Source organism: Monodelphis domestica, chromosome 2 (assembly GCF_027887165.1).
Source record: "Monodelphis domestica isolate mMonDom1 chromosome 2, mMonDom1.pri, whole genome shotgun sequence".
NCBI classification, from domain to species: domain Eukaryota; kingdom Metazoa; phylum Chordata; class Mammalia; order Didelphimorphia; family Didelphidae; genus Monodelphis; species Monodelphis domestica.
This window is the reverse complement of record NC_077228.1, coordinates 319612508-319640436: the sequence shown is the minus strand read 5'-3', so window position 1 is coordinate 319640436 and position 27929 is coordinate 319612508. Positions and strand designations below refer to the sequence as shown.

The window sequence follows — 27929 nt, the reverse complement described above, 5'->3', positions numbered from 1 at the left end:
TTGCTTATCCTTTCATTTGATTTCTCGGCTTCTTTTTCCAAGTGGGAGATTCTGTCTTTTAAATTGTTATTTTCTTATTGAATTATTTCCCACTTTTCTTGCCAAGATTCTTCTATCTTTCTCATTTGGTTCATCATCTCAAATTCAAGCTCCTCAAGAGCTCGTGACCAATTTCCATTGGTGGTTGGGGGGGGGGGGAGGAATGTGTTTACTTGTTTGTCTTTCTCTGCTTTCTCCTCTGTAGTTTGTTGATTCTCTAAGTAGAAATTATCCAGAGTTAAAGGCTTTTTTTTTTTGGTAGTTATAGATTGTATTTCTTGGACATAGCTTTGTTGGTTTTTCCTTTCCTTCCCATCCAGAAGTCTGAGTGAGGAGGGCAGGCTCTCTGTGTATGCAGCTACAGATTGTTTTTTGCCCTGAGGCTATTTTTTCCAGTCTCTGTGGCTGTTTGCCACCTCTCTCTGCTCTATCTCTGTGCCCAAGGTCTGTGTTCCTCAGCCTCCTGGGATCTCAAGTCTCTGGGCTCTTAGGGGTAAGTCTGTGGTGTTCTCAGCCAGCTCCCGAGAACCTAAAGATTGTCCCATGCTTGCTATGATTCTGGTGTGCTGGCTTTGACTCTGGTGCCATAGGTGTATTGTGAGGGAGTTTGATCAGATTGTGTTCTGGTGGGAGTTATTTAAACCCCTTATAGAGTGGAAATGCCCAAATCCCACCTGCCTTCAAGCCTGAGTCCTACAGTGGAGCCCCTTCATTCATCCAATTTTATTGGTTTTTTTTGTTTTGTTTTGCTTTGGTTTTTTGTCCTTTTAAGGCACTTTATTTTGGTCAATGGTGAGGAGAGGAAGAACCTTGCTTCTACACTGAAGGTATCTTAACTCGGAAGTCTAATTACTCTTTCTGAAAATTACTTATATCAGCAATTTACTCCTTCCATAGATCAAAAAGGCAATTTCTTCCTTGTTTCTCTAATTTATCTTGTCACCTTTTTTATATCCCATGCATTCAATTGAAGCTTAACTTGAGATGTGCTAAGAAGTTGATTGATACTGTAAAAATGCCTAGTTTCTGTCAAACTGCTCTTAGTGTTCCCAGAAGTTTTTGTTTATAGGAACTAATTTCCTTGTGGGTGGTCATCTGAGAAGGAGAATGGAGACTGAGGGAAAATGGATGAAGAGGTAATAGAGGTAGAGAGACAAAGGAATAAAGACTCAGACACAAAAAGTTAAAACACAAGGGATATACCAAGCTCTGGTGATGCTTCTCAATAGAAAAGAGACCGACTTGCATGTGTCCCTGAACTTTTATTGGAGAGTTTAGGAATGTGGAGTGGGAGGTAACTAATGAATATGTGATATGGCATAGGTTTTAACACTAGTTGAATTGACAATCACATAATCAAAGAGGAGGAGGCTAGTCAAACATGCAATTTAGAAAGGAATGTGGTCTAACAAGGTGTGAGCTAGGACCCTGTGGCAAATAATGTCCTGCTCAGGAATTCTTTTGTCCCTTGGACTGAAGATTTAGAAATGTAATAATCAATAAGTAACATGACCATGAGTCTGGCATATGAACACATAAGATACAATATCAATGCATCAATAATACTTCCAAGATGCTAATATACCCGGTATGCTACATTGTTGAACAGTGAGTCATAGGTATACCCAACTACAGTGACAATTAGTCAGTGACCAAAAGGGCAAACTAATGACCTAAATAATAGAGTCTACATTGATGTTCCTGGCCTAACTTCTTGGTTCATCTCTTTCTCCTTCACTAATTGCATCTTTTGAGCCCTCTTTTCTCTCTATTTTTATCTCCATTGGTGATCTCATCAGCTCCCATAGCTTTAGTCATAATTTTTATACACTTGATTTATACATACGTGTGTATATAAATAGATGTGTGTTCACATGCATACATATATATCTATAGGGATCAAGGTATATTTATCTCTTTAACTTGTCAATATATGTCTGTGTCTCTTTAAATTAGTTGTGAGACTGGAGAGATAGATATGTATATAGAATGAAAGATACAAATAGATATATACACATGTGTATATAAATCTATATGTATATGTGCATGCATACACACATGCTTATACATAAACACACAGTTGTATATCTAGTCTCTCTGCTGAGATTCATCATGTCACCAGTTGCTTTTTGAGGTATCTTAAACTAAAGTTCCCATGAGTGTCTCAAACTCAATATGTCCAAAACCACAACTCATTACCTTTTACCCTCCTTAAATTTCCTCTCTTCCCAAATTTCCTCCTACTTCCAAGGGCACTACTGTTTTCCCACTCGCCCATACTTGAAACCTGGGTGTTATCTTCAGTTTCTTTTGCTCACTGCACATATCCAGTTCTTTGCCAAATCTTATTGATTTTTCCTTCACAAAATCATATATATATATATATATATATATATTCCTTTCTCTATACTAAAAGAAACAAACAAAAAATAACCCTAATTCAGAATCTCATCTCCTCTTGCTTAGACTATTGCAAAAATTGTCTAACTAGTTTCACTGCCTCAAGCCTTTCTGCCCTTCAATTCTTCCAACACCACCATGTCAGGGTAATTTTCCTAAAGCATGCATCTGACTGTGACAATCCTGTCTGCTCACATGGCTCCAGCATTGCTCTGTTCCCTTTAGCATTAAATACAAACTCTTTTGTTTGACCCTTTTGTGATCTTCATAACCTGCCCTTTCCTACTTTTCCAGCGTTCTTACATCTTACTCTCTTCAATATATTCTGACCCAGCAGCACTGGACTTCTTGCTGTTTCTCAGATATGACATTCTTTCTGCAGTCTCTGAGATTTTGCATTGTTGCCCATACCCACACATCTCTGCCCTCTGACTTCCTTTAAGACTCTATTCAGCTGTATTCCACGAAGCCTTCCTCAGTCCCCCTAGCTGCAATGTCTGTCCCCTCCAAGTGCATATCACCTGCTCTGTAAATATCTTGTATGTACCTAGTTCTTTACATGTTTGCTCCTTTATTAAAATGTAAGTTCTTTGAAGACAGAAACTAGATTGTCTTTTTGCCTTTCATTATATTCCTAGAGTTTAGCACTGACTTCACACATAATCATGATTAATAAATTAGCTCAAGGAATATGTATTCTATGAATCATTTGTATGATAGTGAGCAAGTTATTTCATCTCTCAATGCTTCACTTCTTTCATTGCTAATTTTGTTGTATTAGATAATTCCTGAAACTTCTTTCTATACATTCCAGAGACAATGTAGCATTGTGGAACATGGAGTTAGATAACATGAGTTTGAGTACTAACATGAGTTTGAGTACTATCTTAGATGTTTACTTGTTATATGACCATGGACAAATTACTTCGACTTTCATTCTTAATTTCCACTTCTCTAAAATGAGGATAGTACTTATATTATTCAAGCACTATTTAAATAATTATTATCATGAGAAAATATTTCTTTAAAGTTTTCCAAGTACCTGTATTTGGCTTTAAAGTAAAAAAAAAATATTTTATGATATTTTTAATAATTTGTCATTTTTACTCATTTACACTTGTTTTACTCCTAGTTGGCCTAAGTTGATGAGATATTACCATTTAAAGTCTCAGAAATTTAATATGAATTTAAAACTTTTTAGTTCTCTTAAAGTTTATCTTCTTTACTGCTAATGAAGGTTAAAATTATAAAGCATACTTTTAGACTTGTGAAATATGAAATTTAATTTGCAAAGATACTTATAGTTCTCTTTTATCTTTTTCTTTTAGGCCTATGGTATGTCAGCATTACCCCTAAATTTGATAAAAGGTACTAGAAGTGCTGCTTATGAACGCTTAGAGAACACTGAAGATATTGAAGAAGTGGAACAGCACATTCAAAGGATTAAATCAAAGGTTAGGCAATATTTTATTAAAATTAGAATCAACTTTTCTTGTTATTAGTTGTATAATAGAAAGATTACTGAACTGGGAGTCAGGAGACCTAAGTTCTAGTTTTTATTCTTCTTTTCTTTTACCTAAGGCTTTGACCTTGGCTAAATCACTTTACAATCCTGACCCTCCTCATTCTCTTCTAAAATGAGAGGTTTGGGTGGGGTGGAGTTGAAGGGTGGTGGCAGTTGGGTAGCTCAGTGGACTGAGAGCCAGATTTAGAGATGGGAGGTCCTAGGTTCAAATCTAGGCTCAGGCACTTCCCAGCTTAGTGATCCTGGACAAGTCCCCTTTGTCTAGCCCTTACCACTCTTCTGCCTTGGAACCAATACATAGTATATTATAATTAATAAAATATCCTAAAAAGGGTTTAAAAATAAAATAAAATGAAGGAATTGATGATGTGATGATATAAAACTCCTTACATTTCCATTTTTTGAGTGTATACATGATAAAAATGTTCCCATATTGTTTTATTTTGAAAGTTACCCAAACACACATACACATAGTATATTTATGAATCATTCACCTTAACTTTCAGATATTCTAAAAATAATAAATATCTTGATTCATTATTGAATTCTGCATTTCATTTATTCTGCTTTTATTTACAGAACAAAGATGGTCGACCTCTACCAGGAAAGGATAGACGGACTTTAAAACATTTTGAAGAAAGGCTGCGTACACTTAAAAGAAGAGACAGGCACCTAGAATTCATTGAAAATAGCTGTTGGACAAAATTCTGTGGTGCCCTACGTCCCTTGAAGGTAAATGGAGTTTAAGTAAAATAATTTTACTCACTTTCATCATGTTTTACACAATGCTTTAGTTTTATGTAGAATCTCAAAAATTACTCTTTCAGGAAGAAAAGAAATGTCATTTGAGAAACATCTTTTAATCTAGCACTTTTTTTGTAATATTTTGTTGCTAATACTGTTATTTATTGCCAAAAATAGTTCCTTTATCACCTATGTGTATGTGTGCAATCTGGACAGAGTCATTGTGAGCCATTTTGGGTGGACAAGGGGACATGGTCAGATGTATACTTTAGGAAAATTACCTTGACATGTGAGTGGAGGAAGGATTGGTAATTTAAATAACGTAGCTATTAGATCTCATGATTTCATTATTTCATTATATGCTTACCTAAAATCTTTAGCTTTAGGAGGGGGTAACAGAAAGAGGGCAGAAGAAAGAGTACATACTACTGGGTAAAGCAGAACATCTATTTTGGCACTGATTTGAAAGCAAGGAGCCAGGCACCCAAAATAAATCTAATTATTTTGATGGAATTGAATCATCCATGACCACTAGTATCAAGGTCACATCACTAGTAAATATCACATCACTCAGAATTCAGACTAAAATAGGAGGAGCACATGCCCTCATCCCCATGAGTAACTAGAAAACCAGAGTGATCTCATTCCTCTTTTTTCCAGCTCATAGTTGTAGTATACACACTACATGATATACATGGCTTCATCTGAATATGGTCCCCAAAGTGATCAAGAGCAAAACAGATTTTGTTTCCTTTTCTTGGCAAATACATTTCCAGTGAAAGAATTGAGAGTATTCAAAATAGAAAGCCCATGGCTCATAGGTGAAGAACAATGTTGTAACTACTGTTACGACTGCACATTTAATTCCTGTAATGATTTTTTTTCTGGGTTCATAGGACTCCTTTAATTTTTCACCATAGCCAGAGTAGGGATTGGCCCTTATTCTATGACATTTAAACTTAGATAGCTAGTGTCTAAAAGGCCCTTAAATTATACTCTGTAGAAGATTGGCAGAATCCAAGTGAGAGTTCTCAGCAATCCCAGAAAGCTTTACATACTTAATAACTATACTCATGATATCTATGGAGCCAGGACTCATTTGATCTCTTACTAAATCATAGCCATTGCATGGTCAGTTATCTTACTCTTTTTCTCCATCATCTCTAGAAATATATTCTAGGGGAGCCTCTTTACTAAGAGAGGCATTTCTTTCTAGACTAGGTCATGGGTGTTCTCAAGTTTACAACTAATTCTAGTAGATTTTCTTGCTAGTTTTTCCATGTATAAATGGATTATATTTCTAATACTTATACTTCTTTTTGCTTTAAGCCAGTGGATTTAAGTTTGGGATACTGAATGTCTTGAAGTGAAAGATACAGAATTTATCTTCCTTTATTTCAAATCTTCATTGGTATGACATAACTCCTTTTCCTTCCCTTAATGGAGAGGGTTGGAATGGGGCTAATAAGAGATAGCCCAAGCATTATTAGTAAAGTCCTTCCATTTGTTTACATCTAACTAAACAAAGCTTATTTCAAGAGTTTTTTTGGAGGTGGGGGGTAGGGGTGAGAGGAGGAGAGACCTTGATCTGTGATTTCATTAATGTAAGGAACTTTTCCCCCCTCCTTCCTTTGTACTTCCATTCTATTCAGATTGCCTGTTTGTTTTTTAATGAAATTTTAGTGTTACATAGAGGGGCTGAAAGGTTGTGAATTGCTTAGGATCACATGACTTGTAGTTATCTCAAGCAGGACTTGAACTCAGGTATTTCTGATTCTTAAGACTGTCCCTCTCTCTACTAGGTCACATGGACTCAACTTCTTAAATATCTATTGGGGGGGAAAGCCTTTTTTTTAATTTTTTTATTTTTTTTTAAGAAATATTGCTGTTGTTTCCTATTAATCTTGCAAAAGAATTGTGATAGTGTATGTGGATCTTTGACTTGCATCTTTGACCTTGCAGTATATACCTTATAATAACATTACTGTGTGAAAGAATATATGCAATTTAGTTACTTGTCCAGAACAATTCCAAATTGTTTTTCAGAAAATTTAGACCAATTTACATCTCCACCACCAATGCCATTATTTTATGTCCTTGCCATATTTATCTTTTTTGTCATTTTTGTCGATCTGATTGGTGTGAGGTGACACCTCAAGTTGTTTTAATATATATATAATTTTATATATATTTTTATATATTTATATATATATATTTATATATATATATAATATAATTATATATAAATATATACAATATATATAATATAATAATATATAATTTTTCCTTTTAATTAATGATTTGGATCATTGTTTCATATGGTTGTTAATAGTTTATTTTTCTTCTTTTGTAAACTGTCTTTTAATTTCCATTGTTCATTTACTTATTGGAGAATGGCTTTTCGTCTTAAATAATTATATCATTTTCCTGAATATTTTACATATCAATAATAGTTCTTTGTCACAGATATTTTCTGGAAAGATTTTTATTTAACAATCCCAAACTGCTTTTGTTATTCTAAATGTATTGAATTTACTTGGGTAAAAGTATTTTAAAATTCAATTTTATATACTGAGAATTGTTACCTTTATAATATATGGCAAACAATATTATTTCTAGTTTGTTTAATCTTTTAGACATATTTGTATAGGATAGATCTTTCTAGTCACTTTTTTACTTTTTTCCCACCTTTAGAAGAGTAATATAACCTTTTTCATTTAGGTAGCATGTCTGATTTTTAGAGGTTATTGTTAGCATATAGTATAAGATGTTGATGTCAATCTGATTTCTGCTATACTGCTTTTCAGCTTTTTTATATTTTTGTTGAATAGAAAGTTCTTTTTTCTTTTTCTGTTTTTCTTTTCTTTTTTTTCAATTTTTCCATGGTTACATGATTCTTGTTGTCTCCTTACCCTCCTCTCTCCTCCATCCTGGAATTGACAAGCATTTTCAATGGATTATACATATGTTATCATTCAAATCCCATTTCCTTATTATTCATTTTTAAAATAATCTTTTACAACCAAAACTCCAAATCATATACCCATACAAATAAGTGATAAATCGTATGTTTTCTTCTGGATTTCTACTCCCAAAGTTCTTTCTCTAAGTGTGGATAACATTCTTTCTTATGAGTCCCTTAGAGTTGTCCTGGACCATTGCATTGCTTTTGATAGCAAATTCAATTAATTACATTTGATCCTTCCACAATGTTTCATTTACTGTGTATAATGTTCTCCTTGTTCTACTTATTTCATTCCCCATCAATTCATGGAGGTCTTTCCAGTTTTTATAGAAATCAAGCAGTTCATCATTTGTATAGCGCAATAGTGTTCCATAACTATCATATACTACAATTTGTTCAGCCATTTCCCAATTGAGGGACATTCCCTCATTTTCCAATTTTTTGACACCACAAAAAACCCAGCTATAAGTATTTTTATACAAAAAGAACCTTTCCCATTTTTTTATATCTCTTCAGGATATAAATGCAATAGTGGTGTTGCCGGATCAAAGGACATGCATAGAAAATTATTTTCTCAGTAGTTTTGTTGTATACTTTGATTTATCAACAGCATTATATTATTTTTGTTTTATTATAGGCCTTGCTTTACCCACTCTTTTAAACTAGTTAATTTTTATATTTTGAATCAATACCAAATAATTTTATTAGTTACCTTGTTAAAATATAGTTTAAGCTCTGATGATATTATATCTATTTTGATACTCTATTTTGGTACTGTAAAATAAGTACTTGGTACTTTGATGTAGCATGAAACTTGTTTAATTTAAGAAGTATCATTTTTATCATATTGGTACAACCCAACCATGAACAAAATGGTACTAACACTTGAATTTTCCCGTAGTTCCTTTAAAAGGAGTTTTGATATTTTACATAAGTACTTTAGAATTTTGTCAAATAACAGTGGTAACAGTGGATTTCTTCACTTTGCCACTGGCTATTTTTCAAAGGACTCCTCTTTTTAATTCATTTTAAATAGTGATAGTACAACTCTATCCTATTAAAGAAAGTTGTTGTTTTTTTTTTAACCTCTGGGATTTTCATGTTTTGTTTTTTATTATATATGAGTATATTTTTGTCAAAGACATTTTTTGCTTCTTTAAATTTAATCACATAATTTTTGTTTTTATTGTTAGCAAAAGAAAAAACTAGCAATGAAAAAAACAATTCATTCAAATACATAAAATATCTATTATATTCAAGGCACTGTGCTAGTCTCTAAGGAAGATACAAAAATGATTATATGATTTCTTCCCCTAAATGAGTAGAGTTTAGGAGAAGACAAAAGACATGTTCATAAGTTACTATATAATAGAAGTTAGAATATACATAAGAAGAATATTAAATTTTAAAAGTTCAGAGGAATAAAAATTAATTCTGGCAAAAAGGTTTCATTGAGTAAAGGACTTGTGGGTTATATCTTAAAGAGATGTTATGTAAGCAGAACCAAGAGAACATTGTACCCAATAACAGCAATAATGTCAACTATGAATCACCTGACTGTTATCAGCAATACAAGGATTCAAGACAACTCCAAAGGACTCATAATGAAAAAGACTATCCACTGCCAAAGAAAGGACTGATGGGGTCTGAATGTGGATTGAAGCATGCTGTTCTACCATTCTTCACTTTATTTCCTTCATGAATTTTTCTCTAGTATTAACAATATGTGTCTTCTTTCAGAAGATGAACATGTGGATATATATTGCATGATAAGACATGTACAATCTATATCATATTACTTGGTGTCTCAGGGAGGGGTGAGGTGAGGAGGGAGAGGACATGGATTGCAAAATGCCAGAAAACCATTATTAAAAATTATATCAGAATGTTAAAAATATTTTTAAATAGAGGTTAGAATTAAATAAATGGGAACTAGGGCAAGGGAAATATCATCCAAAATATAGTTATGAAGAAATTCCTAGTTTTAGAGTCAAAGGATCTGAGAGTTAGAAAGAATCTTAGTCACTCAGCCCAAATCATTTACATAATTGATACCCATTATAGCATTCTCCAAAAATGGTCTCCATCATATACTCTTAACACCTTCAAGGAGAGAGATACACCATGAGGGCTGCCCATTTCACTTTGGATAGCTTTAACTGTTGGAAGCTTTTTCTGACATTAAGCTTAAACTTGCCTCTCACCTCAAGGTACTTAAAAAGGCAACACATTCAGGGAGCTAAAAAGAAGGGTGAATACTGTGTGACGTAGTTTGTCAGTGACTAATAAGTGAAATGACCTAGTTCTGAGCCAGATAAGGTACAGAGTCATCTATAGCAGCTCAGGGACTCAAAGGCAGAATCTAAGTGCAAATGACCAAGAAATGCTGTATATGTCTTCTTTGGGCAAAATAAGGTAAAAAGTAACCTATAAGAGCCCAGGGACTGAGGGGCAAAATCTGTATTGCTCCTTTGTGAGGAGATTGAGACAGATGGCCAAAATGGAAACAGCATGGTCTAGCAAAGGCCATCAGCTAAGGAAAGTAGCTGTCATTGTCCTCTCTCCCTTTCTTGAACAGTCACTAAGACCAGGAGAGGCTGATGGGTGTACTTTCAGCAGCAAGAACCAGACAGGAATATTTGTTCAAATTTATATTTTGTACTAAATTTAAATAGCAATGCTACCTGTTGCTCTCCCTCTATATACACACATGTGTGAACTCTTGCTTTTGATTGAGTTGCTTTTTTTTTCACCTAAGCAATTCAAGAACAAGCTGTATTTTTCTTTGTTCTCACCCTGACAGGAGAAGAAGAAAAAAACTAGAGGGAAAAAATCCTTATGATTTCCTGCTTTGTCTTAGCAGTTTTTTCGTTTCTTTTAAATTAGTCAAAATCTAAAATGCAGGAGACACAAATTGATTATTCCTCTTGGTTGGAGACCTACTTTATTAGACACAACTAAAAGTAGTTAATTACCTGATAAGTAATATACCTATGCATTTCTTGTACACATATACACTTGACTATGACTTTAGTCAGAAAAAAATTTTATATTGTTGAATGAATGGAGATAGCTATGTATTTATTTTTTGTATGATCCCTAGCTTCTTGTTCTTCATTGACTTTGAATTCCTAAAGCTGATTTGGTCTTTGCTCCCTATAATTATTTAGCAAAAGCCATGCATTCATAGAATAAGCATCTAGCTAAATCTAGTACCCTTTCTACCCACCCCACATACACATACTCCTACCTCCACCCTCAGAGGCTCCTCAACCTTATATAGTATGTCTTAGAAAAATTTAAATTATGTGTAGAAATGAGACTTCTTCCTAAAGACCAAAACTCCACTTTATTATATATATATTTGCATATTGCATATAAGTAGCTGCTCATACTTATATTAGTGGGGATTATCAATGTGCCACTAGCCAGATATCCCACTGTGAAATGATTTTCAAATCTGCCTACCCTGCCCCAGACTCTGATGATCTCCAGTATCACATCTCCAAATGCCTTTCAGACTTCTTAAACTGGATGTTCAGTAAATATCTTAAATAAAGATCGACAAATAACAGCTATTTTCTGATTTGTGAAGATCAGTTTTGATGAAGTTACTGAAAAAACTTGCAGAAGTCTCAAAAGCAAACTAATTATTCATTACTGTGACAGATTAATATCTTGATATCAGTTTTTTCTTTTAAATTTTTCATTAATAAAAATATTGACTACTTTTTCATATTTTGTACTATAACATTTATTTTGCTTATTAATTTTTATTGACATGATTATATGAGGTTTACTAAAAGAAAATTTTTACTGTTTCTTTTCTAGCCATTATTATTTGTTTCATGATCTTTATTGAAAATACTCTTGTTGAAAGATTGAGGAGGTGTTAAAAAATGATCCGTTTCAGTTGTCAGACACTATATGTCACTGTATACAGCATTCTCTATTTGAACATGTGTATGGATTAGACATATAAGTATAATGTTAACTACTTGTTCTGCTTTTAGGATTGGGGTACTTACCTAAAGGACTCTACCAAATCATGCCTTTAAGGAACTTCTTAAAAGACAAAATTCATTTGATTGTGTTATTTTTATAGAGATTCCATTAATTAGAAATACATGTATTTTAATAGAGACAATATATTTAGTGGAAAACATTGATTTCAGAGTTAGGCATCAGGGTTGAAATTCTGATTCATTTCTTTCCTTCTACGAATTTATAAAATGGAAGACTTAGACTAGATCTCGAAGATACCTTTTACTTCCAAATATTTTTTACTCGTTCACATAGAAATATATGAATATAGGAAAATGGGAGGTTTTGATTGGTACCAGATTAGGACGAACAGGATAATTTTTTTCTGCCTGAGATATTAGGAAAATGAGAGACTTTCAGGCTAAGATGGCCCCAGAGTAGAAGTAAGGTTCTTCCTCTACTCTCTATCAACTGATATAAAGTACCTCAAAAGGACTAAACCAAAATCAGATGAGTGAAGGGGGTCCATTGTAGGGTGCAGCATTGAGAGTATGGAGCGTTTCCATGCTAAAAAGGGAGCAAAATTTACTCCCACCAAAACATGAGATCATCACCCCTCCCCCACTACACCTATGTCACCAGAGTCAAAGCAATCATGGGGCAACCACTAGGTTCTCTGGGGGGGCTGGCTGAGGATACCACAAACTTAACCCTAAGAGCAGTGAGATATGGAACCCCAGGAGGCTGAGGAACATGGACCTTGGATGCAGAGATAGAACAGAGAGGGATGGCACACAACAGAAGCCACAGAGACTCGAAAAATAACCTCAGGGCAAAAAATAATCTGTAGCTCCATACACAAAGAGCCTGCCCTCCTCACTCACACTTCTGGATGGGAAGGGAAGGAAAAACCAACAAAGCAGTGGCCAGCAATGTTCAAGAAATTCAATCTATAACTACCAAAAAGAAAAAAAAAAGCCTTTAACTGAATAATTTCTACTTAGAGAATCAACAAACTACAGAGGAGAAAGCAAAGAAAGACAAACAAGTAAACACATCCAAACTTTCCCCCTCAAAAATGAAAATTGGTCACAAGCTTTTGAGGAGCTTAAATTTGAGATGATGAACCAAATGAGAAAGATAGAAGAATCTTGGCAAGAAAAGTGGGAAATAATTCAAAAAGAAAATAACAGTTTAAAATACAGAATCTCCCACTTGGAGAAAGAAGCCGAGAAATCAAATGAAAGGATAAGCAAATTGGAGACCAGAATTAAACAGCTGGAAGCCATGAAAAGCAGGATAGACCAAACTGAAAAGGAAAATCAAATAGTCATAGCTGAAAACCAGTCTTTAAAGACCAGAATTGGGTAAGTAGAAGCTAATGATCTCGCAAGACAACCAAAATTAATAAAGCGAAGTCAAAAGAAATAAACAGAAACCTTGATATCATACTATAAGAAAATATCAAAGAAAGCTGCCCTGATGTTCTTCAAAAAGAAGGCAAAATAAACATTGAAAGAATTCATAGATCTCCCTCTACATTAAATCCTCAAAAACCAACCCCCAGGAATGTAATTGCCAAATTCAAGAGCTTCCAAGCTAAGGAGAAAATACTAAAAGAAGCCAGAAAGAGACAATTCAGATATCAAGGAGCATCAATCAGGATTACACAGGATCTGGCAGCCTTTATACTAAAGGACCAAGAGACTTGGAATATGCTATTCAGAAAGGCAAGAGAATTGGGTCTAAAACCAAGGATCACATACCCATCAAAATTGACTATATACTTCCAGGGAAAAGTATGGGCATTCAGCAAAATAGAAGGTTTCCAAATATTTGTAAAGAAAAGACTAGAACTAAATGGAAATTTTGATATCCAAATACAAAATCAAGAGAAACAAGAAAAGGCAAATAAGAAAGGGGTGAGGGGCCACAACTTTTTTTATTTTTATTGTTTTAAGGGCTTCAATAAGGTCAAATTGTTTATATTCCTACATGGAAAAATGTTATTTGTAACTCTTAAAAATTGTATTCACTATTATAGTAGTTAGAAGAATTATTCATAGGTAGAGGTTGGCGAACTAAGTGGTTTAAGATGATACCCTAAAAAAAGAAAAGGGGGAATAGAAGATGGTACCAAAAGAAACTTGAAGGAATAAGAAAAATAGGATAATCTATACCATACAAAGAGTCACATGGGAGGGGGAGGGGAATAATAATATTATAAGGAGGAGAGGAAGAAAGTGCTAATAGGTAGTACTCAAACCTTACTCTCAGTGGAATCAATTCTGAGGGAAGAGCATCTAGATCCATTGGGGTATCAAATTCTATCTTACCCTATAGGGACGTTAAGAGGGAAAAACCAAGGGGAGGAGTCAGGCAGGGAGTACAAAAAGGGAGGGAAATGGGGGTGGATTTAAGAGACCCTAAAAATAATAAGAGGGGAATAAAAAGGGAGGGGGTGGAAAGGGAAGCAAAATAAGGGTGGGAATTAGGGGGACTGAGTAAAAACTAACCACTGGTGTAGAAGGAAATAGCAAAAGAAGAAAGGGCAGATCTAGAAGAGGAAATCAAAATGTTGGGGAATACACAGGAATACACCTGTGAATGTGAATGGTACGTATACCTGTCAGATCTATGGGAAAGGAAAAGATGTTAAGACCAAGTAAGAGAGAATATTACAAAATGTAAAATAAATAATTTTGACTACATTAAATTAAAAAGGGTTTGTACAAACAAAACCAATACAACCAAAATTAGAAGGGAAGCAGCAACAAATTGGGAAAAATTTTTCATTAAAAAACCTATGATGAGGGTCTAATTACTCAAATATATAAAGAGCTAAATCAATTGTATAAAAAAACAACCCATTCCCCAATTAATAAATGGGAAAGGGACATGAATAGGCAATTTTCAGATAAAGAAATAAAAACTATCACTAAACACATAAAAAAGTGTTCTAAATACCTTATAATTAGAGAAATGCAAATCAAAACAACTCTTGAGATACCACTTCACACCTGGCACATTGGCTAACATGACAGTAAAAGAAAGTAATAAATATTGGAGGAGATGTGGCAAAATAGGGACATTAATGCATTGCTGGTGGAGTTGTGAATTAATCTAACCATTCTGGAAGGCAATTTGGAACTATGCCCAAAGGGCTTTAACAGACTGTCCTTGATCCAGCTGGCTTTGTATCCCAAAGAGATAATAAGGAAAAAGACTTATACAAAAATATTTATAGTCTCTCTCTTTGTGGTGGCAAAAAATTGGAAAATGGAGTGATGCCCTTCGATTGGGGAATAACTAAACAAATTGTAGTATCTGTTGGTGATGGAATATTATTGTGCTAAAAGGAATAATGAACTGGAGGAATTCCATGTGAACTGGAACGATGTCCAAGAATTGATGCAGAGTGAAAGGAGCACCTTATACACAGAGACAAATCCACTGTGGTACAATCTAATGTAATAGACTTCTCTTCTGGCAGGATTTCAGTGATCCAAGACATTTCTGAGCAACCTATGAGAAAAAAGGCTATCCACATCCAGAGAAAGAACTATGGAAGTAGAAACAAGAAAAACAATTACTTGATCATATGAGTCGATTGGGACATGTTTGGGGGCTTAAACTCTAAAACTCTTAAACCATCACCCTTGTGCAGATATCAATAATATGGAAATAGATCTTGATCGATTACACATGTAAAACCCAGTGGAACTCCACTTTGGCTATGGGAGGGTGATTGGGAGGAGGAGAGGGAAAGAACATAAATCATGTAACCATGGAAAAATTCTGTTAATAATTAAATAAAATTTTTTAAAATAATTAATTAAATAAGTTTTAAAATTAGGGAAATGAGAAATAGTGATATTATAGTAGGAACTTTGGGCATTTAGAAAGTTCTACAAAGGGTCTGGAATATTAGGAAGAAGAGCCACTATGAATTGAATGAAGAAAACAAAAAAAGCTAGAAAATTTTAAAAATGTTTACAATTATGTTTTCCATAAGTCTAGATCTAGTTGTAGTTAAATAATTGATTCTTGTCAGTAATTATTTTCTACGAATTCTCTGTGATCAGTGAATTAGCAAATATTGAATCATTACTCCGAGGAGAAATACAAGGTTTGGTTTCTCCAAGCCTCTGGTCACAGAATTTATGTTAGTAGCAACACATACAGATAGGTGAATTTCCTCTTCCTTTTTGTGAATGTTCTGTATTGTTAATTAATAACATTTAACTTATGACTAACATTACTATCCCTAAATGCAGCTTATCTAACACACACACATTTTCTTTATAATGCACATCACAGCCACACTAAAACAATGTAGCAGTCAGCTTAGGGCCATTTTAAACAATGAAGTCACAAGCAAAAAGCACACATAAAAAAATGTTTTAATAATTAAAAAGTGGCATTAAATATACCTTGAAATGGACACTCATTTATAGTGTGAGAATGAAAACAAGGCACAGTGTTGCCTTGTATGACCTTAGCTGGAAAAATATGCATTGAAGTACTCAATATTTTCAATATTCTGTGTAAAATAAAATAGTTTTTGGTTGTGAATTTTTTATACTCTTTCTATTAGAAGTTAATATTCTTTAACACTATTGACTTTTACTTCTCTTCTGCCAAATTTTCTGCCATTTCAGCATTTTATGTCTGTATTTCTCTCACTTATAAACTTCACATATACCAATTCAGTATTTTTTAACGTTATTTAATGCTGTGTATTCTCTTTGAAAATTTACTATTTGTCTTTCCTTCTGGTTTTAGGATCCTCTCTGTTGATTTATTTACTTGTTTTGTTTTTATTGAGGATTTTCCTCTTAAGATCTTTGTTGTTTTACTAATTTTGGTCTTATTTCTACATAATTTATTTTCAGGCTCTTTCATCATTGCTGATGAACATGGCCCCCAAAGTTAGATTACCAGGATACCTCAGTCTTTTCATTGGGAAAGAGTAGGGAATTTGGGATTTAGAAGTGATAACAATTGTATTTCAATTCTATTTCTTTAGACCTATAGTTACTACTCATGATTCACCATACTTTTTCCCTTTTTCCTTAACTTTTCCTTTTCACTACTGATCTAAATCAACATCAGTCATTTTTTGCATTATGGAGAGAGATTGAATAGGAGAGGATACCAGACAGAGTCCCTGGAGGTCTGGGCTTTTTTTTTTCTTTCTTCTTCTACACATGTTTTTCAGGAATGGGGTAAGAGGGAGTATCCAACAGCTTTTGCAGAAGGATATGAAAAAAAGGACCCATCAGCACTTTTCTTTGATAGTAGTTGCATGGGGACATCCAACTCACACTATTTCCTCAAGTCAGGAACTGAATTCTGTATGAGAACCTTGTTCATAGTTAATGAATGTAGCCAGTATCAGTTTATAAATTTGTTTTTAACTTTTAAGAATTTTTTTCAATTACATGATTTTTGATACTTGTTTTCTGACATTCTCCCCCTCCTCCTCAAGGAGATTAATATAGGCTATATCAGTGCTTTCATGAAATATATATATATATATCTCCAAAGACATCATGCTATGACAGAAAAAACATATCACACATACATTAAAAAAACTAACGAAAGAAATAAAATGAAAGATGACATGTTTTGATTAACTACAAATGAACTCAATCAGTTCCTTCTTTGGCTATAGGTAGAATTTTTTTTTTTATCATTAATCCGTTGGAGTTATCTTATAACTTTGTTTGCAGATAATAATTTAGTTCTTCATAGTTGATCATCTTGCAATTTTTCTGTTAGTGTATACACTGGTCCTGCTCACATATTTACATCATTTCATGTTTGTTTTTCCAGGTTTTTCTAAATTTATCCTTTCTTAATTTCTTATGGCACAATAGTATTCCATTACATTTATATGCCACAACTTGTTTAGCCATTCTGCAATTTATATATACCCCCTCCATTTCCAATTCTTTGCCACTACAAAAGAGATTTTATAAATATTTCTTACAAACAGGTCCTTTTCCCTCATCTCTTATCTCTTTGGTATTTCTGAGTCAAAAGATATGCATAGTTTTATGGTCCATTCATTGTGGTTCCATAGTGCTCTCCAGAATGGTTGTATCAGTTCACAGTTCCATTAATAGTATATTAGTGTCCCAATTTACCCACATCCCCTCCAACATTTATCCTTTCCCTTTATGGTCATGTTAGCCAATCTTATAGTTGTGAGGTACTATTTCAGAATTGTTTTACTTTGCATTTCTCTGATCAATAGAGTTGTAGCATTTTTTCATATTTTTTCAAAAAAATATAATGTAGTTTTAATTTCTTCATTTAAGAACTGCTTGTTCATATCTTTTGACCATTCATCAAATGGGAAAATGGATGCTTTGTATTCTTATAAATTTGACTCAGTTCTCCATATACTTATTAATCATTTGATATTAAAATCCCCCCCATAATTTGATGTTTCCTTTCAGATAGTACTTGCATTGGTATTGTTTTTTTAAAAACTTTAAAATTTGATATAATCAAAATTATGCATTTAATTTTTCATGATGTTCTGTATATCTTGCTTGGTCATACATTCTTCCCTTATTCATAAGTCTGGGAATTAAACTTTTCTGTGTTCCCCTAATTTGTTTATGATATTACCCTTTATTTCTAGATCAAGTATCCTTTTTGACTTTATTATTTTTTTCCAGATTACATGTTGATACTCATTTTTAATACTCATTTTCTGACATTTTGTAATCCATGTTTTCTCTCCCCCTCCACAAGAAGACAGGTAATATGATATAGGTTGTACACGTTATCATTCAATAACATATTTCCATGTTTAACTTGTTTTTGAAAGCAGTCACATATTGCTTACACTATAGAATAATTCATGTTGGAAATAAAGTTAAAAATGGTAAGCTCAAATTTGCATTCAGATTTTATAATTTCCTTCTATGGCAGTGGAGACCTTTTCATTGTGAGTCTTCTGGAGTTTCTGGATCCTTGCCTTGTTGATAATAGTTAATTCATTCACAGTTGATCATTATACATTATTGTTATTGTGTACAATGTTCTCCTGGTTCTCTGCTAACTTTATTTTTTTTCACTTCATATAAGTCTATCCCAGATTTGGGTGCTTTGAATTTTTTTGTTTTTGATCATCTTTTTTGTCATTTCTTCTGGTACAATGAGTATTTCATTGCAGTTATAAACCATAACTTGTTAAACCATTCCCCAACTTATGAACATCCCTTTAGTTTCCTCTTTTTTGCCACCACAAAAAAAAGAGCTGTTATAAATATTTTTGTACAATTAAGTCCTTTTCCCCTATCTTTAATTCCTTGGGACATAGACCTAAATGTGGATCAAAGAGTATGCCTAGGTTTATGGCTCTTGGGCATAGTTTGAGATTGTTCTCTGTAATGATTTTATCAGTTCATAGTTATACCCACAGATTATTAGTGTGACAGTTTTTCCACATCTGCCAACATTTTAGCCAGTCTGAGATGTGCAGGTTGGTACCTCAGATTTGTTTTAATATGCATTTCTCTGATTAGTAGTGATTTAGAACAATTTTTTTTCCCTATAACTAGAGATAGACTTTTAATTTCTTCATCTGAGAATTGCCTGCTCATATACTTTTACCATTTTAAATTGGGAATGCTTCGTATTCTTATGAATTTGATTCTGTTCTTTATATATTTGAGAAATGAGGTCTTTGTCAGAGAAAATTGCTATACTTTTTTCCATTTTAATGTTTGCCTTTTAAAAAAATCCTTATCTTCTATTTCAGAACCAATATTATATATTGTTTCTCAGGAAGAAGAGTGATAAGGGATTAGACAATGAAGGTTAAGAGATTTTCTCAGGGTAACACAGCTAGAAAATATCTCTGTTGTTGGATTTGAACCCACAGCCTCCTTTTTCCAGGCCTGTCTTTTTATCTACTAAGCCATCTAATTACCTCCTTATTGATATCTTTTAATTTTGGATGAAATTAGTTTGCTTGTACAAAAACCTTTTAATTTAATGCAGTTGTCTATTTTACATCTCTTAATGTTCTTTATGTCTTGTTGAGGCATAAATTCTTCCCTTATCCATTAGTCTGACAGGTAAACTATTTTATGCTCCCCTGATTTGTTTATGGTATCACCCTTTATTTCTAAATCATGTATCCATTTTGACTTTACCTTGGTATATGGTATAGGTGTTGGTCTATATCTAGTTTCTGCCATATTGTTTTCAAATTTTCACAGTAGTTTTTGTTGAATAGTCAGTTCTACTAAAAAACTTAGATCTATAAGTTTGTCAAACACTAAGTTACTCTGGTCATTTATCACTGCACATTGAGTGTCTAATCCATTCTATTGGTCCACTAGTCTATTTCTTAGTAAATATCAGATTGTTTTGATGACTACAACTTTATAATTTAATTTGAGATCCAATACAACAATGCTACTTTCCTTCATGCTTTTTTATTAGTTCATTTGATATCCTGGGTCTTTTGTTCTTTTGAATGAATTTCACTATTTTTTCCAAACCTCTGAGGCAATTTTGTTGAGTTTGATTGTCATGGCAATAAATAGAATTGTCATTTTTATTCATTTGGCTCAGTCTACCAATGAGCAATTAATGTTTTTCTAATTGTTTAAATCTGACTTTGTACAAAAAGTGTTTTGTGATTATGATCATATGGATCCTTGGTTTGTCTTTGACAGGTAGACTCTCAGGTATTTCATATTGTCTGCCTTTATTTTAAATGGGATTTTTGTTTCTCTTTCTGTGGTACTTTATTGGTAATACAGGGAAATGCTGATGATTTATGTGGGTTTATTTTATGTCATGCAACTTTGTACTATGACTAGCTGAGTTTTATATCAGGAATGCAGAGATGGCTCAATATTAAGAAAACTCTCAGCATAATTGACCATATCAATAACAAAACCAATAGAAACCATATGTTTATTTCAATACATGAAGAAAAAGCAATGAAAGTCAATGTTTGTAGAATTTGTGGAGAAATACATCACTCATTGCTAATGAAATTTCAGACTTTTCTAAGGATCTATTTGGATATAATAAAAGTTATATAAGATAATCACACACTTTAATCTAGGAATGCTGTTTTATAGCATGTGTCTGGACTTAGAGAAATTTTTATAGGGCTATTATATGTTTTCCCTAAAAGACTGCAAAAATCCTAAATGACCAACAGAAGATGAATGATTAAATTTTGCTCATGTTTTAGAATACTATATAATACAATTAAGAAGAGCTCATCTAAATATTATTTTAAAGAAATCTGGAAAGATCTTCCTGAAATAATGAAAAGTGGTAAATAAAACTAAAAGAACAAAACACATTTTTCTTGCAAGTCTTCCTTCCTTTTTTTGAGACTATAGTAATCATCCCCTTTGCTGACATTTAATAAACATAAACAAATTTTAATTTAAAATGACATTTCAAAGTAGAATTAAAAAGACTTAATTGAATATAATGAATAATAGAGGAATAAAAAATAACTGAATTTTCAGAGAACAAAATGCTAGTGAGTTGTCATATTTTAGATTGGTAAAGAAGTATGATGACTAAAACAAAGACTGCTGAATCATAGTATTTAGTTCCAGAAGTTCTAGAAATCATCTAGCCTCACCTTTGAATTTTATAGATGAGGGAGAGGGTGTGTGTAAATGAATCCAAAGCAATGAAATAAATGATTTACTCAATATTAAGTGGGTAACAAGTAGAAAAGTTGGCATTCAAACACAGGTCATTGGTTTCAAGTTGGATTAAGCAATTTAGGATATCATTGTTTACTTTTTGAGAGAACATTTTCAATAATGTTTAAGTCTAGGACCAGATTCCAAAAGTTTAATTTCAATATAATGTCAGTGATAAATTCTTAGTGAAAACAAAACCCCAAATCAAAACAAAATGAACATTTTCCCAAACTCCAAAAACTAACTACAGTCGTTCCTCACTATATTGCAGTTCACTTATTGCAGCTTCACTAGTGTAGTTTTTAAATATATATATAAAAAAATATATATATATATATATAATTCTTTATTGCGGAGATTTTGCTATATCGCTGGATTTTGTGGATGAATATCATACTGTACATAATGGAAATGCAGTATGCCACTACCACTTGTGCAAGTTTGCCAACATGGGATTGTGCACTGTAAAAATGGACTTGAATCCAGGACTTCAATCCCCAGAATTCCTTGCTCCACTTCCCCAGAATGCTTTGTAATATCACTGAATTCTCACCTGGGCCGAGATCAAGAAGGGATATTTAACCTGATTAGAAAGGCTTTTGCGGGCCTTTTTCCTGTTTCTGCTTGCAAGCAGACGTGGCTCTTTTCATAATGTAGGTGACTAGGCCCCTGGGCCGAGACACGTGCTTTCTTATCCTGTATTTTCTTTAATCCTTAATCTTCTATAAACCTCCAAAAATGTAATACTCCTTGCAGAGAGAAACTAATTTCTACCTCTATCAGCTTCCCAAAATTTTAATCTTTACAGCACTATTGAAAGGGGACCAACCACAGTATTGTGTTCTCTATCCTGGGCGCTGATTGACTCAGTGACTGTAGCATAGTATGTTTACTCTCCTGCTACTGCAGGGATTTTCACCTATTGATGGGGTCTCTGGAACATAACTCTCACTATAGGTGAAGAATAACTGAAGTTAGTTACTTTCAGACAGCCAAATTCAGTCTTTTTGTTCTGGGATATGTAGTAGAACAAGAGAATGTGTTGATTGATGGTAAATGAATTTAACACATTCCAAATGTGTTGATAATTAGGATATACAGAACTAGCAGTACCTTGCATTCTGTTTTACTCCTTTTTTCTTGAAAGAACAGTTTTTAACATTATGCATACTTTTTAAGTAAACATTTTTGACCCAGACCATTGATCAGTCTTATAATTTAAATTTTTAAAAAGTACTTTACACTACTGGAATACAAAAAGAATCACAAAATATTTATTAGTAGTACCATAAATAAAATACATTTTAATAGTTTCCATTGATTCTTTAAGTGCTGATATTTTTTCTGATGTAATATGTAAATTTTCCACCTATTAAATATTTTTATGATAAAATCTAAAAACTTTAATTATGAGATATAGGCTCCATTTTTAATAGATAAAAACTTTTCTTTATTTGTATATTTGTTTTGCAGGGGTTTTTTCCCCTTCTGAAGGTTGTCCCAAAGACATATCTAGTGAAAGCTAGTTTTTTGCCTCAGTGCCCATTGTGAGGGTTTCTTTATCGCTGTGGTAGATCTGAGCATCTATCTTTGTGCATGTAACTACTCTGAGGCTATACCTCTGGGAGTTACTGTGAGGGTCCTTCTGTATGTCTGTGACAGTCTATCTCTTGGTAGGTTTAGTTCTGAGCATGCTGTTCCATGTGACTGACTATCTCAGTATGTGTGTTAGCCACTGTGTATCACCTGCCGGGACTTTTAAGATTCCAGAGCTCAGCTGTGAGCTGCTTCTCTATCCTTTTTAGTCCCTAGTGCCTTCTATTTACCTTCAGGGTCCCCTGGCAGTCTGACTGACTGACCTTTGACAAGAACTTTTTTTTTTTGGCTACCCTGAGGCACTGACTGATGTGTACATAAATAAAAAGTGTAAAGAAAAAAACTAAAGACAGTTTTTAGAATGCTTGTGACTTGTGAATTAGACTTTTATGTTGAGGAAGAGATTAAAAGATTAAAAGCATTTTTTCCAAAGCACAATATGTTATAAGTTAATGTTTTTAAATGAACTTTTAAAATAGAGGAAGCAGGGAAAAAGGGACACTAAATACCATGTGAAACCGTAACATTTTGCCTGGTTCTGTAAACATCGCTCTGCATTTCACTGACCTTCTGCATCTATCTTTGGCTAATTTGTTCCATATAAAATTTTCTGACCAAAAAAATTCTTATTTATAAATTGATTTTTTCTTAACTAACTTTTCAAGTTAAATAGCTCTGATCCCAATGTCACTGATCATGAAATAGAAGGGTGTTAATTATTAACCCCATTTAATATACATTTTGGGAAAACATTTTTAAAGAAATCTCTTGCCAAAAGATCACTAGTAACAGAGCCTTAGAATTTGCACTTACACTTTTCAGATTGAAGCATATTTTTATCCAAATGCCCCATTTATTTTATTTTTATCTTATTTTTTTATATTATTGCCCCATAACCTTTCTAAAAAACTATATCCCTAGTGTTTAACTGTAAAATTGCTTGGCATTCTTACCTCTCTTTTGCCTTAGAACCAATAGGTAGTATTGATTCTAAGACAAAAGGTTAAGGTTTTTAAAAGAAAAATAAAATAAAATTGCTTGACATTTTAAGTCTCTGTTAAAAATAATCAAGATTCTGGTAGCCACTAATTTTTGGTTGTCAGAATTAAACCATGAAATCCTCTTTAATATTAATATATCCTCATTTAAATAAATATACATAAATAAAAAATATATAAATATAAATAAAAATCTGTCTAGGGTTCAAAATCTCCATTTATACAGTCTCTGGTTCAAACTCTAAAAAAGTATTTATAAAGTTCTCTAAATTCATGAAAGTCTTGATGTCTAATTAATTTCTTTATGGTAATTCAAAACCCTGTTTGAAAAAGTACTTCTCCTTGTATGTGAATGCCAGGGCCTGGTGGAGGTGGGATTGTAGATACAGAGCTTTTTCAGTTTTGTTCTAAATGAGGGGGTAGACCAGTGAAGATCAAGTCCCAAGTAGATAGGAAGGCATAGCTAATTTTGGAATATAGAGTTCTGATAGTAAATTTTATATATGAAGAAAAATATCTTCCACTGATGACAGGCAGATGAACAGATGGACAGATGGATAGATAGATAGGGTTAGCAATTTATTAAGGGCCTGCTATGTTTTTTAGGCACTATGGAAAGTGCTAAGGATACAAATATAAGCAAGCAAAATAATCTCTGCTTTGTAAGAGCTTACATTGAAATGGTGGGGAAAAATACATAAAGATGACCTACAGAGGGGTTTCTTTAACCCTACTTCCTGGTAAGATAAAGCAAAACTCACCTATTGAAACAAGGCAGGGCATGGTAGCAGCAGTAGCCAACCAAAAGATGAGGAAATATTTAAATATACCTGAATAAACTCTGAAAATATCAATGTTAAAATTTGTAATAGAATGTTTCACATTAAGATGATCCTATATAGAACATTTTGTCTTCCTAATTAGTTTAAATTCAAAAGTTTTAATATAACTGGCATTTTGACACTATTTTTTGTGTTATCTAAGGACTTTAAGCTTAAAATCTCTTAGCATTTAAGAACTTAAGTCTTGTGTTTGTAGACATAATTAGTAAATAATCTAACATTAATATCTAAATGTGGGTTTAATAGTTCAATTTTCATGGATATAGTTTCATTTAAAGGCTAATAGACTGGCATGTCAGTTAGCTTAATATATCTAATATGTGATAAGTACTCTGCTAAGCCCTGCAGATACAAAGAAAGTCAAAATATAATTACTAACCTCAATGAGCTAATAATCCAATGGAGGAAGAACACAGAAGGAAGGGAGCAGAAAATTAGAGATGGGGTAGGAAGTTACCCTGTTCAATGATACGATTGAAGGGTCCAGAGAAATATACACTGTCATTCCAATAAGACCTATTTATTTTTCCTCCAAAATAGTTCTCTCAGTTAACTTAGTGTTCTAGAGGCAGCTATGTGGCACAGTTGATATAGTACTACAGGGCCTGGAGTCTGGAAGACCTGAGTTCAAATTCAACCTCAGACTACATGTGACCTTAGGCTAGTTACTTACCTACCTCACAAGGTTATTGTGAGGAAAAAGTATTTACTTAGCATGGTGCCTTGCACACAGCAGACACATAATAAATAATGATTCTTTCCCCCTGCCTTAATTTCATTTCAATTCTGCAAGTATTTATTAAGGGTCTTCTATATGTAGAGTGGTGGGAATTTATTTCTCCCTCCATTCCTAGAGCTACATTTACCCATTTCAATAGCCTTCCTTTTCTTCTTTAGTTCATATGACATTGTAAGTATTTTATACTTCCTAAATATGATAACATTGCCTACTTACTCAAGAACCTTCAACAACTGTCTATTGCGTATTGTTTGAAGTGGAAGCACCTTCTCTTGGTTTCAGGCATCTCTATAATAGGACTCCCTTCAGCTTTTCCATCCCTTATTTCCTTCTATTCCTCTGTCATCTACATATGGATTGGATTACAGAATGTTCTTCATAAATACCCTTGTACTTTTTTGAGGGTCTTCTCTAATACCCTACCTTCCAAGTCCAGATTAAATACTGTCTCTTCTTAGAATCCTACCCTGATACTAGTGATTAGAAATTTTTCTCTTTTTCTGAACTACTATGTCTTAAAGTACCTTATATGCGAGTTGGGCTATACATAAGTTCATTTTACCTCTAGAATGCCACTGATTTTCTTTCTTTTCTTGTCTCCCTACCTCCTCACTTCTCTTTAGAACCTCATTCCTCAATTTAAGTCCCTCTTTCTACCCCAGTAGTCATTCATTCTGGAGTCTACAATGGTGGGAGTGACTAGAGGTGCAACTCCTTTTTCTGTTCTTTCTGCTTCTCTTTCTTATTAAGCCTTATTTCTCACCCAGAGCTCTTAATTCTATCCTTAACTTTTGAGTCCTTTGCTTACTAAAAGTAAGATTTTCAATAAAGTTGTGAGAACTTGATGAATTTTTATCTGGAGTTTAATGAGTTAACCACAAGTTTAAGTTTAACAGGATGAATAGTCTATCAAGAAATCAAATTCTTTTTGTTTACTGGATAATGACATTTACTGAAAAAGTTATGTGAGTGCCTTTTATCCTATACTAATGTTCTCAAACAAATAGTCTTTCAAATTATTAAAATGTATGGGACAACTGAAGGTATATGCTAAATAAAAATGTATGTTGGATTGGTTTTTGCTAAAACATTGACACTAACAGCTCATGATCAGTAAGATTGAGCATAATGTGTTTGTGCTTTTAATATAAACTTCTGGAGTGTATTGAGCTACATTTTAGTAATATATTTTTGTTTATAGATCATATGGGGAGTATTTTTCATCCTTGTGGCACTGCTGTTCACAGTTTCTCTCTTTCTGTCAAAGTAAGTACATTTCAGTGTAGTTTTTCTAAATCATTTACACAAATCATGTAATGTTATACCTTTTCCTTGCTGAAATACATTAGTGTAGTCTATTTATCTTAAGTTACTTTATTTGAAATGTTCTAAAGGCTTAACTCTCATAAAGAATGGTTAACTGTGTTCCCATAATGGACAGTATTTCTTTATTCTTATTCTATTGAATCAACTCTTCAGTAAAATATTTAAATGAGGTTCAATTTTCTCTACATGTATTTCTCTACACTAGTTTGTATTCTGTGTTTAAGTTCTGTCCATTTCTCTGTTGCATCACAGTTCATTTTAAAATATGCTGATGTTCCATGTAAAAATTTAAGCCTTAAATATTTTTTACTTTAGTTTGGACAAAGCTCTTCATTCAGCTGGCATTGATTCTGGCTTCATAATTTTTGGAACCAATCTGACTAATCCATTGAATATGCTTTTGCCTCTATTACAAACGGTGAGTAGTAAATAATAATAGTAATCATACATTTATATTGTTAGATATTTCAAAAGTCAACCCCAAGGGGGCAGCTGGGTAGCTCAGTGGATTGAGAGCCAGACCTAGAGATGGGAGGTCCTAGGTTCAAATCTGGCCTCAGACACTTCCCAGGTGTGACTCTGGGCAAGTCACATGACCCCCATTGCCTAGCCCTTACCACTCTTCTGCCTTGGAGCCAATACACAGTACTGATTCCAAGATGGAAGGTAAGGGTTTAAAAAAAAAAAAAAGAACTCAACCCCACCTAAAATTTTGTTTCTAGAGAAAATAATTTAAATTAATTTTCGCATTAAAATATTTTAGAATTCTTACTTTAGAACCTTAACCATCACAAAAGTCTTACAATTCAACAATGATTTCACTAATCCAGCCTATCTCTACTTGCTAAAGGCAAACTCTTAATGTAAACATAATTTATGAATATCTCTAAAACCCTCTTCACACTAATGAAAATAGTAGTTTTAACTATTTTTCAAATAAATGAAATTTAAATATTATAGATTAAAACATTTTTAATGAAAATCTTTCTTAAATGGATCTTAGTCTCAAAGTATAGTATCCATAATACAAAACTTTCCTGATGACCTGGAACCTTTATGTATAT

The 27929-nt window shown here is 33.1% G+C and overlaps 1 protein-coding gene across 2 annotated transcripts in view; it reads left to right on the top strand.

Annotated features, from left to right (window-relative positions):
* Nucleotides 1–27929, top strand: part of LMBRD1 (LMBR1 domain containing 1) — a 291538-nt gene that overhangs the window by 211811 nt on the left and 51798 nt on the right. For both annotated transcript variants that reach the window (XM_016431147.2, XM_001372997.4), the window contains exons 8-11: nt 3768–3893; nt 4544–4696; nt 26741–26805; nt 27181–27283. In XM_016431147.2, coding sequence (XP_016286633.2) covers nt 3768–3893; nt 4544–4696; nt 26741–26805; nt 27181–27283 — 447 coding nt within the window. The remainder of the gene's footprint in view (nt 1–3767; nt 3894–4543; nt 4697–26740; nt 26806–27180; nt 27284–27929) is intronic.